Source organism: Loxodonta africana, chromosome 4 (genome assembly GCF_030014295.1).
Source record: "Loxodonta africana isolate mLoxAfr1 chromosome 4, mLoxAfr1.hap2, whole genome shotgun sequence".
In the NCBI taxonomy this organism is placed as follows: domain Eukaryota; kingdom Metazoa; phylum Chordata; class Mammalia; order Proboscidea; family Elephantidae; genus Loxodonta; species Loxodonta africana.
In genome coordinates this window covers 166,736,190-166,750,196 of record NC_087345.1, presented here as the reverse complement: position 1 = coordinate 166,750,196, position 14,007 = coordinate 166,736,190, and the positions used below count along the sequence as shown (strand labels likewise).

The 14,007-nt window shown below is 37.5% G+C and overlaps 1 protein-coding gene across 2 annotated transcripts; it reads right to left on the bottom strand.

Annotated features, from left to right (window-relative positions):
- Window positions 1-206: 206 nt before the first annotated feature.
- THNSL1 (threonine synthase like 1) lies at window positions 207-13,963 on the bottom strand. Of its 2 annotated transcripts, none has more exons than XM_003410707.4 (3): window positions 13,849-13,963; window positions 7,774-7,949; window positions 207-6,570 (listed from the first exon to the last, which is right to left on the bottom strand). In XM_003410707.4, exon 3 carries the CDS (start codon window positions 6,528-6,530, stop codon window positions 4,284-4,286), a length of 2,247 nt encoding a protein of 748 aa, XP_003410755.2. In that variant the 5' UTR covers window positions 6,531-6,570; window positions 7,774-7,949; window positions 13,849-13,963; the 3' UTR covers window positions 207-4,283. The 2 variants fall into 2 exon arrangements, with proteins under 2 accessions (XP_003410755.2, XP_064140991.1); XM_064284921.1 differs by lacking the exon at window positions 13,849-13,963 and adding an exon at window positions 8,039-13,678.
- Between the last annotated feature and the right edge of the window lie 44 nt (window positions 13,964-14,007).

Sequence of the window (14,007 nt, the reverse complement as noted above, 5' to 3'; positions counted from 1 at the left end):
TTTCTTTTTTCTCGAAAATCTTACGCACTCACTATATTTAATACAGTAAATAATTTCAAAGATAGTGAAAACTAGAAATTATAACCAAAGCTTGAAAATTGGTGATTTTGTATAAATACAACATACATTTTTACTTAATAATTCTAGGATATGAAAACTATTTTTGCAAGTCATTAGGAAGAATCACAAATATTTGGAAGTTCATATTCACTGACCTTGAACACAAATTTTAACAAACAGCGTATCTATTGGGTATAAGAACAGATAAAAATGAGACAATCCAAATGTCCACCAACCTGATAAACGGATAGGTTGTGGTATTCATGCAACAGAATACTAGGGGGTGATAAAAATCAATAACTGTGGATTCTCTCATCTGCATGGATGAATCTTAGAATTTTTGAGCAAAAGAAATAGGTCATGGAAGAATACCTACATTATCATTCCATTTATATAAGATTCAAAGAGGCAAAACTAAGCAATGCAAAACTGTAAATGCAAACAAGGGAGTGATTAACAGAGAATTTAGATAGGGAGAAAGAAGGAAGTATAATCAAAGAGGAGCCACAGTGCGCATCAAAGGGGCAAGTGATGTTCTACTATGATTTAAGTACACAGCTATTTATTTTATTATTCATCCTTAAAGTGTACATACATTTTATACACTCTGGAGAAAGTGAGAGATAAGAAAGTAGAGACAGTATATGTAGAGCACTCTTTTAAGACCTTAATTGAAACCTTTTCCCCTTAATTGTGAAGAGATAAAAGAGTAGATGGGGGAAATGTGGATGTTCAGAAAGATCTTTGTTTTGCTCTTATGCTTTTTAAGACACAAAAAAAGAGCATCTAAATGCCACTGGAAGAAAGAGGCATTAGAGGGAGGAGTTCAAAAATCAGGAGAGAAGGTAACTCATGAAGCAAGTTATCTGAGTGCACTGAAGGGAACAGCACCCAAAGCACACCTGGAGAGATTAGCCTTTGAAAGGGGGGGGAGGGGGGCTCCTACCCAATTCAACCAAAGGGAAGAGGAAAGGATAGAAACCATTGCAGTAGATTTAGACATCTGTGATTGGAAGCTGAGGTAGGTCATATTTGATAGCTTGTTCCTCTTGAACGAGGCAAGGTCATTAGCTGAGAGTGAAGGGTCAGAGTTGGTTTTGAGAAAAACTGAGGAAGACATGAAATCTCTGTTTTGGACAGTGAAAGAACAAACTATCTACAAATAATTGCCAAGTGGGCATTTACAGATAAATGCTCTTGGGCCTTTCATCTTATCTGTTTCCCTTGTCTTTTTGCCTAGAATCTATTTCCCCTTTACACCCAGAAAATCTGCCCATCCTTCAAGACTCCCCTTAAGTTCTACCTCTTTGAAACCTTTTCCAACTGTTCCACAGTAATCCTTTCCTTTTACATCTTACAGCAATTGGCTGTCGCCCTCATTTTCACTTACACACTACCTTACCATAACTCTTTTGTCATACATGATTTAGTTTTCATGTGTTCTTTCCTTAACTACAGTTCTTGAGGGCAGAAACCATCTTTTTTTTTTTTCAATACTGCCCCTCCCACTTTTAGAAAAATAGTGCATTCCGATGCATACGGTGAACATTTAGATACATTCTCTAAATATATCATCTATTGAAACAAACATCCTTGGAGTAAACGACGCAATAACACAGACATACATGGATAAGTAGAGAACTTTGAATCTGCCATTGTTTTCTTGTAACTGCTTCTGGTTTTCAATTTTTGGTTTTAAAGCTTACTTTTTAGAAGCCCTGGTGGCATAGGGGTTAAGTGCTATGGCTGCTAACCAAAAGGTCAGCAGTTCGAATCCACGAGGTGCTCCCTGGAAACTCTATGGGGCAGTTCTACTCTGTCCTATGAGTTGGAATCCACTAGACAGCAACAGATTTTTTGGAAGCCAAGCCACACATTTGTCAACATATAATTGGGTTTTGGTTCAATTTTAAACAAATTGCTCCTGCCTATTAAGCTATTAAAAAATTTTTATGATTACGATCAGTGGCATTGCTAAGGGGGTGTGCGGGGTGCAGACCACACCAGGCGGCACTGTCAGAGGGGGTAACACCAAAACAACCATCTACAAAATTTTTGTACAGTGTTTCAGCAGAATTTTATTTTTTATAAAAAAATCCCTGTAGTTATAACAAAAACACTCTTCATAAGCCAGACTTACATGTATTAATATAACTACAAGGCTAGAACTCTATGTAAATTTATTTTTGAACATTCTAATGCACTGTAGAGCCCTCATGGTGCGGTGGTTAAGAGCTTGGCTACTAACCAAAAAGTAGGCAGTTCGAATCCAGCAGCCACTCCTTGGAAACCCTATGGGGCAGTTCTACTCTGTCTTATAGGATCGCTGAGTCAGAATCAACTCCATGGCAATGAGTTTAAGCTGCTCTGGTCAGAGCTGTCATTATTACCCAATTACAGTGATGTTTCAAATCACGTGGTTTTGTCTGCTCTCGCCACAAGCACGCACTGTTGTTTTTTTTTGCTGCTGGCGTTTTTATAGTTACTAACTTGGTCGAATTTCTTGGTGTTTTAGCTACAGTACTGTGGTAATTAGTACTTGTGAATCTGTATCAATAACTTTTTTGAGAATGAAGTACTGATTAAGGGAAAAGAAGGAATGATATACAGGAATTACGATTTATGAGTAAAATTAGTAGAAGAAACATTACTAAGGGTGACACCAACCCCAGGGGCACCGCTGATTACAACTTCTAATGTATTTCTTGAAGTAGTTAGTTCTCTCAGAAAATGAAGAACGCTATCAGCAAGGACAAACTATGTTAGGAATGCCATCTTGTGGTTGAGAGTAGTCCATTACACTTACGTTCCTTTCAATGACAATCTTTCATTCAAAAATAAAACATTCAGTAAATTCACATTAAAATCATGATTAAAATGCATTACTATTACAAAGGAATAAAAATGAAACATATACATCTGTTGTTCTGTGTGATTTTAGTTGTCAAAAAGACAATGTTCATTGACAAGACAGACAACAGACAACTTATATGGGAATGGACTCCAAATAATATAGGAAAACTATTGTCTGTAACTACAAATATACTTCTATTAAGACTATTCAAATATTTTTAATTTTGGAAAATTTTCCTCTTGGAATAAGCTAAGTAATTTTTTGTATCTACTATGAAACAGTTCTATTGATTATTAAAAATCTGTTGCCACTAAGGCAATTCCAAATAATTTTAAAGAAAGTGAAAGCTAGAAATTATAACCAGCTTGAAAATTGGTAACAATTTCTCATTTGATAAATACAATGCTATAGACATAGCAACCCTATAGGACAGAGTAGAACTGCTCCCCAGGGTTTCCAAGGCTGAAACCTATAAGGAAACAGACTGCCACATCTTTATCTTGTGGAGCCGGTGGGTTTGAATCACTGACCTTTTGGTTAGCAGCTGACCACTTAGCCACTGCAGCCACCAGGGCTGCTACTGATTATTACATCCTGGATTTAAATTATGTGTCTTGATTTTCAAACCTCTTCACACTAGTTATAAACATCCAAAGAGAAGTTAAGGACAGAGCATTTATCTAATTTGGACCATATAGGATACACATGGAACCCTTATGGTGCAGTGATTGAGAGCTACACCTGCTAACCAAAAGGTCAGCAGTTTGAATCCACTAGCCGCCCCTTGGAAACCCTATGGGGCAGTTCTACTCTGTCCTATAGGGTCGCTGTGAGTCAAAATCGACTCGACGGCAATGGGGTTTTAGGATACACGTAATTAACAGAAGTCCAAAACGGAGCTTGAGGAGGGTTAGAAACACTAGCTCTAATTTTAACAGATGAGCTTCCTCCATAAAAGTTAGCCATTCTGAGTGGTAAATTAACTTTCTAGTCAACGGAGAACTAATACATGGTTACAGGTACAGTATTTAACAACTGTGCTTAAATATTTTAATTTCCAAATCATTAATAGATACTAGACATTTGGTCCACTTAAAAGCAAGGGTGAGGGAGAAGAAACTGATATATCCCTCGTAACTGCAAAGCACAACAGCACAAGGGTCCATGCACTCTGCGACATTTTGTCACTTCTATTTAAGATTCCAAGGAGTATGTGCAGGTACAATGCTCAGTTCTAGAGATTAGGCTATTGAAATTCAAAATGATAAAAGCTATATATACATAACTTAAGAAAACAAAATGTTATTGTACTCCAAATTTTGAGATATTTATTACTGCATGCTTTTCATCAGGAAAAAAAAATTTTTTTTTACTCAGAAAACATTCCTATGAACTGATTTTGTATTAGTCTTTCCACCTGACTCTTCAGGACATCCATATCAGCTGTACAGACCTGATGCTCCATCTTCTCTTGCTGTTTTGCTCTCTCTAATAAAGCCCCATGCGGTGGAGGTAATGCACTGTATGAACTCAGTAAATAAAGCTGGCTTGATGAAGTCTGGTTGATTTCTTTAATCTTTAAAGCCTGCATGATAGCAGGTGCGAACTTTGAATAATGAGCTGTAGATGAGACGATCACTGGGCAAGTTTTATCTTGCATTCTATCTGCAACCACTTTTGCAACAGCGGTGTGTGGGTCCAAGATATACCCTGACGCATTATAGGTGGAGCTAATAGCTGCTAGGCAGTCCTCCTCAGAGCACCAGTCAGCTACAAAATCCTGCTGAAGCTTCTCAACTAGAATCTTTTCTATCTGGAAGTGATGCTGATCTTCTAACTGACTGAATAGTTTTGTTATTAATTGTCCATCTTTATTACCTATCAAGTGTAAATGTCGTTCCAGGTTTGAGGATTTGAGAATATCTATTGCTGGTGAAAAGGTCTGCACTAATTTCCTTTCCCTTAGATCATAATGTCCTGTTTTTATAAAATCAGTCAAAACATGGTTCTGATTAGAAGCACAAATAAATTTTCGAATAGGGATTCCCATCATTTTGGCATACACTGCTGCTAATATGTTACCAAAGTTTCCTGTGGGAATACAGACATCTACTGGGCTTCCAAAAGAAATAAATCCCTGGCTAACAAGATCAAGATACGCGGAAGCATGATAAATTACCTGGGGAAGTAGTCGGCCCCAGTTAATAGAATTAGCTGAACTTAAGATTGTTCCATATTCAACAGTAAGAAAGCCAGTAAAATCAGAATCTTTAAAAATTCTTTTTACAGCTGTCTGACAAAAGTCAAAATCTGACTTGACGCCCACTGCCCATCCATTTTCTTTCTGACTGCCAATTATTTGTGCCTTTTGAAAATCACTTACTCCATTCTCAGGAAAAAACGTGACCACAGCTATTCTTTTCTTATCATTGTTACTAAGATGACTAAAACCGTTTAAGACTGCACTCCCTGTGTCTCCTGAAGTAGCTACAAGCACCATATAATTGCAATTTGGCGGAATACAGTGTGCAAAGAGATGAGGCATAAGCTGTAAAGACAAATCTTTAAATGATCCTGTTGGTCCATGAAACAACTCCAGGATGAACTGGTTGCCTGAAAGGTGCCTGACAGGGGCAATTTTGGAGCAGGCGAAGTTTTTCCCATAAGCAGTTTCAATCATTTCTCCTAATCTGGCAGCAGGTATGTCGGCAGGGTGTATACACCTTTCCAATAGTATTTGTGCTCTTTCTATATAGGTTGCTCCTACCAGGCCTTTCCACTCCCCAGAGCTTAATTTTGGAAACTCCTTCTCAGGAACAAAGAGTCCACCGTCCGAAGCTAACCCTTCAATCACAGCTTCGCTAAAGAATTTTGTTGAATTCTTCTGTTTACAGTCTTTAGGCCAAATGTGTCTTGTTGAAATGAATGTTTCTGAATCCACATCTTGGTATCTTTTCACTGCATTAAGCACTTTGTCAGCTACCTCCTCTGGAGAAGCCCCACTTTCACAAAACACACGAGTATCATACCACTTTTTATAATACTGTCTCCTGAAGGCAAGTAAGTCTTTCATAGGTGTTCCAAAATCCTGACCTACAATTCTATTTATCTTCATTGATTTGAGACGATTAATTATATCCATTGGAGGTACATCCAAATACACAATTATTCCGTTTTTCTTCAGATGCCACATGCTAGCATCATGCATTGGATTGGACCCAGTAAGGGAAATCACACTCCCAGATGCAGAGAAGTTTAACACAGCTTTTCCTTCCTCTTCTAAAAATTGCTCATTACCAACATCCTGTAATTTTTCAGCCACACTCATATTCCAGGTTTTTTCAAGGATATCATCATCTACATCTATGGCACGACAGCCTAGTTTCTGACCTATTATTCTGCCTACTGTTGTTTTCCCAGCACCGGGAGGTCCCATCAGGATAATATTTTTGTCTTTGACAAGAGTGTGGCTTGAGTGCCATGACTTCCTTAATTCTGCAAGTACAAATGTTCTTGAAAGAATTAGCTGTATGTGTTTATTCATTTTAACTTGGATATTAGGAAAACATCTCTGTGTTATTTGTTTCAGATGCTGACATCGGTTAAAGTAGAGCATTGTCTTTTCACTTTTCTGCCCAAGCCCACTGGCTTTAGCCCTTTACAAAACATAAAAACAAACAAAAAAATTGGTTACTAATTTCAACAGACTATTAAAATCCCGACAAGATTGAATGTAACCATACCTAGAGTACATAAACTGTTCTAAAATCTTCCAAATTTGTATTCTAAAAAAGTATTCCATCCCAAATTCCCATATAGTGCATATTATCCTTTTAGTCTTTTCAAATCTCAAGACATTAAAGTCAAACCTTAAAAATTGATAACTATAAACAGAAATTTTTCATAAAATGCTGTATCATAGCTTCTTTTTAAAAAAGACACTAAATCAAATTAGTATTTCTTTTCCTTTTATGAAATACTGTAATGAAAACTGGTTTATAACACATAAAAATAAGGATTATTTGGGGTTGAAGTACTATTATAATCCACAAAGCTGAACAATATTTTTTATATTCAATTTCTTTCAAACATGTGATTGACTCATATTACTCGTAAATTTCTTACAGAATTCATGAGAGAAAACTAAAGTAAAATAACATTTGCTTATAAAATGTTTAAGTAATTTTTCAAGCAATGGGGCAAAGATATGACATCTTCTTTCTATATCTTTTATACACATGCTATTAAGAGTCATTCTTACATATTTTTTTGTATGGAAGGGCTTAAAAAGAGCCAAAGCTAAAGGTATAAAATTACACCAAATAGTTAAGAAAAACTACGTCAATGGCTATATATCATTAACCTCATGTGCATGGGATTATGGCTTTTGTTTCTTATTCTATAAACATCACCAGTGGAGGGACTCAAATTCCACACAGACTGCAGAGTACTAGCCAAAAAACTCAGAGATGTTTCCAACGATGAAAGGAAAAAATTATTCTGGCATCCAAGGAAGCTCTACAATTCCCCATACCATTCATTTACCTGTCTTTGGAAATATACACCACCAAAACGAAAACGCATGCCAGACAAGTCAAAATTTTAGCTATAAGTGCAAATTAATAAGAGCTGCAATGTTCACTTAAACTGACAGAAGTAGCTTTACAGACATGTCGTGGGGCTTGTCAAATGTCCTATGGTAGAACCACTATGCAACCAAGCTATATTAGACGTCAGACAGTATATTTAATATGTTCTGAAAACTTTCAATCATTTTCTACTATGATGATCTCTGCTACTTAAACTGTGGTCTGTAATTAAACATTTAAACCATTTTAATCTAACCAAATTTAACTTACAAGTAAAATTAGAACTGTCTAGAGAAGGTATTCATTTCCTTATTTGGCTTTTCGGGATGTATGTGCTGTGCTTAACTCCCACTGACTGGTAAACATATGACACACAGGAACCAATCTGAGATGAAGAGTTGGTAGTTTGTTGATTCTGAGGCAGTTGATCTTGTAAAAAGTGGAGTCTGTAATGGAAAAAAATTAAAGTTAATCATAACTGCATTAAAAAAACAAAAAAAACAAACCCATTGCCATTCAGTCGATTCTTACTCACAGCGACCCTGTATGAGTTCCTACGAGTCATAACTGCAGAGAATCGTAACATTTCATACATAAACTCATCTGTTATTCAAAAATCCACCTGAAATTTTCAAAGTACAGAAAAATAATGAATTGACTCTTTTCATGTTTCCTCAAATCTATTATTAAAAGAACAAGACTCTTTTTCTTTTTTAAACATGTATAAGTCTTATACATGTTAAAACAGAGAATATCAGAAAGATGTTTACCTGTGTTTTATTGACTATGCAAAGGCATTCAACTGTGTGGATGGCAACAAATTATGGATAACATTGTGAAGAATGGGAATTCCAGAACACTTAATTGTATTCATGAGGAACCTGTCCTTAGACCAAGAGGCAGTTGTTCAAACAGAACAAGGGGATACTGCGTGGTTTAAAGTCAGGAAGGGTGTGTGTCAGGGTTGTATCCTTTCACTATACTTATTCAATCCGTATGCTGAGCTAATAATCCAAGAAGCTGGACTATATGAAGAAGAACACAGCATCAGATTGGAGGAAGACTTATTAACAACCTGCAATATGCAGATGACACAACCTTGCTTGTTGAAAGTGAAGAGGACTTGAAGCACTTATTGATGAAGATCAAAGACCACAGCCTTCAGTATGGATTACACCTCAACATAAAGAAAACAAAAACCCTCACAACTGGACCAATAAGCAACATCATGATAAACAGAGAAAAGATTGAAGTTGTCAAGGATTTCATTTTTCTTGGATCCACGATCAACACCCATGGAAGCAGCAGTCAAGAAATCCAATGTATTGTATTGGGCAAATCTGCTGCAAAAGACCTCTTTAAAGTGTTAAAAAGCAAAGACGTCACTTTAAGGACTAAGGTGTGCCTGATCCAAGCCATGGCGTTTTCAGTCACCTCAAGTGCATGCGAAAGCTGGACAATGAATAAGGAAGACTGAAGAAGAATTGATGCCTTTGAATTATGGTGCTGGCAAAGAATACCAAATATACCATGGACTGCCAGAAGAACAAACAAATCTGTCTCAGGAGAAGAACAACCAGAATGCTCCTTAGAAGTGAGAATGGCAAGACTTTGTCTCACATACATTGGACATGTTATCAGGAGGAACCAGTTCCGGGAGAAGGACATCATGCTTGATAAAGTAGAGGGTCGGTGAAAAATAGGAAGTCCCTTGACAAGATGGATTGACACAGTGGCTACAACAATGGGCTCAAGCCTAGCAAACGATTGTGAGGATGGCGCAGGACCAGGCAATGTTTCATTCTGTTGTACATAGGGTTGCTACAAGTCGGAACCCACACGACGGTACCTAATAACATTAGTCTTATAGAATTTTACTACACAGTACTGAATGAATTTCTGTCATCAAGCAGTAAGAATGACAATATAACTTAATACTAACAAATATAAATTATTTTACAATGGCACCTGAAATTATAAAGTTTTAACTGTATGCTTAATAATCAAAGGAAATAAAGCAGTATAGTAAGGCTATGAAATGAGTACCTGAATTGTTATTTTAAGCTGTCTCATCTATCTGAATCACTATATAATTTGTATGCAATAATCACTATTACAAAAAGTCCAAAGGAAGCATCTGCCACACACAGGTAGCTGGCACATAAGCATATTAATATACATTAATATTAATCATTGTCGCTCAAAGACAATGGACTACAAAAATATGTAATTGAACCAGAATACCTAGACATGAGGCTGGGCATATTTTCGTATAGTTTGGTTTCCTTATAAACTTTCAGAGAAAACAGTGGTTTTTCACCCCTGAATCAAGAACTGTTTAGTTATACATAGTCTAATCCTTTCCCTGGAGGAAACCGAGGACTAGAGAGACTTGTACACCTGAACCATATCACTAATTTCGTTTACTGAGCTGTATTCTGGTACGGTACTTTAGCACTAACTGCTTTGAGGACGCTGCATAAAACAGCCTGATCAAACTCCTATTCAGGAGGCTTTTGCTAATAACATTATAGAGTGTTTACTTTTTGAGTTCCCAATGCATAAATTTCCTTCTGATTTCTGTATCAGTAACAAATGCATATTTTCTGAGTAACTAGTTTGTTTTTATGGACACTAAGTCTATTAAATAACCTTGTCTTCCACTTTCTGTTGGTTGCTAAAATGCTTAATATCAACTCCGTTAAAGACAGCAGACTACAAGGCAAATATTATGTATGTCAACTTTGCCTTACCAAATCTCATGTTTCCTTTGTCTTCACTTCTCTACCCCCTTTCATTTTTAGATTTTATCTTATTTGCCTTTTACAATAAACTGGGGTAAAAAAATATATAGATGACTTCAAAGTAGAAAATGATGACGGTTCAATTTATTAATTTTGTATCAACATTATTTTTCCACAAAACTCTTTCTAAAACTAGCTGAAGGCTGTTTTTAAGAGTCATAATACAATACTACAATTTTTAAAGAAAGATAAAGATGAATTCTAGTTTTAGCTACATACTAAATTTCATTTTGTAACATTCTGCCATAAACTAATTTTAAGACCTTAACATCAGTTCTAAGAAAACCAAAAGACAAGGAAGATAGAATAATACCAATAGCATATAGCTTTTATCAGTAATTTGAGTTTTTACTTAAAATACAGTTTTTTCTTTAATTCAAAGCTATTGTATTAGATTTTTTGATTAATTAATATAATAATTTGTCAGTACCGTGGTCATGAGTGGGTAATTCTTCAAAGGACAAAAGCATTTTGAATGAAATGGAAGTCACATAAGAGTCAGAAAACAAAAGCAGTACTTCTTGGCCATAAAGTACTCAGGTTTCACTATATTATTAGTGTTCTCAAATACATTTTATAGAGAAAGTTCTACACAAAATTTTTGGTTATACCTTCTAATTTTCAGCAACGTATTTACAATGATGATGTTTTCCTAAGTTTACCACTAGATGGTAACCAACTGAAATCATACTCTACCCAATGTCCATTTTTACTTCCAAATGGGTCGAAACAAATTTTTCAATTCCATTACAAAATTACAGTTTTCAAATCTTCTGGGGAATCCTCGAAACCCTATTTAGCCAAAATTATTTAGCATTTGACACTAATTTAAAACGTGTGTCAGTATATTCTTTCAAAATAAAACACATAGACTTCAAAAATTATTTCATTACGAGAACTGCCTCAATAAACATCTTAAACAGCCTATGCCATGATTATGCTTGTCATTCTATATTAACACAATCTCTTTAAATTGCTCAGAAGAGTGACTGAGTAAATTTAGGCTATTACGATATTGAGTTTTTTTTTTTTTTTTAATCTCAAAAATTGCTGCATTTTTTTTACAGGAACAAGTGGTTTTCCAATAAGTAATAAGAACAAATGCAAGTATAACATGACAAACTAATCAAGGGGAGGGGAAGCTCTGCTGCTTCTGACTACTGACCAAACATTCTCTCAACCAGCCCTTCAGTCTGCTCCTACTTCCCAGGAAATATAGGTATGGAGAGGGTGGGAAGGACCACACACCCTAGTGGGAGTGCCACATGGTAATCACAGGGATCTTACAACCAAAAGCATAATTTTACAGGTACACCACTTATCTCTGCCTTTATCTTAGTATCAAAGCTAACTAAGCCTTTTCTGTTGTAAGTCTTCTGTTATTAGGTATTCTCTAATGGTCTGGAGGATTTAATTCAAGTAACATTTTGAGTACCCTTTCCAATTCTCTAACGTTAAAAAAATATTGTAAAGAAACCATCTTTAGCAAGGATTTATTTTCCATTCAGTTGACTTATTTATACTCCTATTTATATCCATTTTATTCATGCAATTAATTTTAACAAAGAAACCTAAATTGTGTATGTACAACACATGCATACCATTTATACCAGGGGTCTGCGCAAACTACAGCCAAAGGGTCAAATTCAGCCCACCACCCTTTTTTGTAAATAAGGTTTCCTTGAAACACAACTACGTACTTATTTGTTTGTTCATTCATTTATGTATCATCTATGGCTGCTTTTGTGCAAAAATGGCCGAGATAAGTAGCAACAGGCCACTTGGTGCTCAGGAACTGGAGAAATCATGCCTTGCCTTTCAGAGCACTTTCAGAACTGGTTAAACATAAATATTCCCAAAGTGTTCCTTTTAGTTAGAAAATGTATAAGATTTGGCCAATGACTATGCACGTGACTACGGTGTTATCCTGAGTCCTTCAAATCTCAGCATAAGGATTAAAACGGACCACAACTACCACAGCTTCCACCAGACTGAGTCCAGCACAACTAGATGGTGCCCAGCTACCACCACGGACCGCTAACAGGGATCACAATAGAGGGTCCCGGACAGAGTTGGAGAAAAATGTAGAACAAAATTCTAACTCACATACACACAAAAAAAAGACAAGACTTACTGGTCAGAGACTGGAGAAACCCCAAGAGTATGGCCCCCCAGCCACCCTTTTAACTCAATACTGAAGTCATTCCTGAGGTTCACCCTTCAGCAAAAGATTAAACAGGCCCAGGAAGCAAAATGAGACCAAATGGACACACCAGCCCAGGGGCAAGGATAAGAAGGCAGGAGGGGACAGGAAAGCTGGTAATGGGGAACCCAAGGTCCAGAAGGGGAGAATGTTGACACATCGTGGGGCTGACAACAAATGTCACAAAACAGTATGTGTATTGTTTAATGAGAAACTAGCTCTGTGAACCATCTAAAGTACAATAATAAAAAATTAAAAAAATGTTTGTTAAATGCCTGGATAAAAATTTGATCATCTGTATAAGAAAAAAACACATTTATTTTTACGTTAGAAAAAAGAAAAACTAAATCTGTTGCCATGGAGTGGATTTTGACTCATTGTGATCCTACAGGACAGAGTAGAACTGCTCTATAGGATTTCTAAGGAGTGGTTGATGGATTTAAACTGCCAGCCAAGCGCCTAACCAATGCGACACCAGGGCTCCTATTTTTACCTAACCAAAAAACCAGCGACCAGGATAAGGATTCACACATTCAGCAAAGCCCTGTAAATAGGACCAAAGTTCACCAAGCCATCACGATGCTTTAATCCCTCCAGGCAACGGAGAGAACAAGATGGGTGTTTTCTCTCTTCTATCTTTATTCCCTTTGGGCACAGTGGCCTCCAGAAGCTTGGTTCAGAACCATCCATCTTCCCTCTCAAATCATATTACCAAAACGTCTTTTAGGGTCTCAAGATAACTGCCTTTTAGAGACTCAAGATAACTGTCTTTTAAGGACTCAGTTCCTGTCAGCTGTCGTATCTGCATAAATTCATGGAGGATCAAACTGCCCAAAACGGAACAGAACCGCTACTCTAAGTATTTTCTCAAAAACGGACACGTAAAATTGGGCACAAATCCAAGGGCCCATATTTAAAAGGCTCCCCGCTCTAATTTAGGCTGCTCATTAAAAACCGCAAAGTCCACAGGCCTTTGGAGACCAAAAGGGAACAGGGCGGAGAATCGGGCCTGGCGAGCGCGGGAGCAGGCAGAGCGGCGAAGGGGCACAGCAGGCGCCAGACCCGGGAAGAAGACACCGGGACGCGCGCGACAGGTGGATGAAAAGAACGGCGGGAGGCGGGCGCGCACTCACACAGGTGGCGGGGCAGGTCTGGCCTGCAGGATTTCTGAGGTGCCTGGGACAAAGCGGCAGGAAGCGGCAGGAAAATGAGCGCAGACACATAATGGAGATCACAACTAATAGCGAGAAGAGGAAGAAAACAAAGGGGAAAAAGGCATGCGATGGGTACGGGCTGGTTTCTACAGCTGTCCTTTCTTTTTCTTCTCAAATAACTCACCAAGAAAATCACACTGAGAAGACGGGGCAAAGGAAAGGAAATGGGAAGGAGGGTCCAGGACCACCAGTGCCGCCTCGGGAGACGGAGGCCCGCACCGCTGGCGCTCGCCCCGACTCGCCCACGGCCTCGGCCCCAAGCGTCGCTAGGCCTTGCCTGCCC

Coding starts and splice junctions, on each gene's coding strand:
- THNSL1 (XM_003410707.4), bottom strand. CDS start 6,530: ATGCTCTACTTTAACCGATGTCAGCATCTGAAACAAATAACACAGAGA.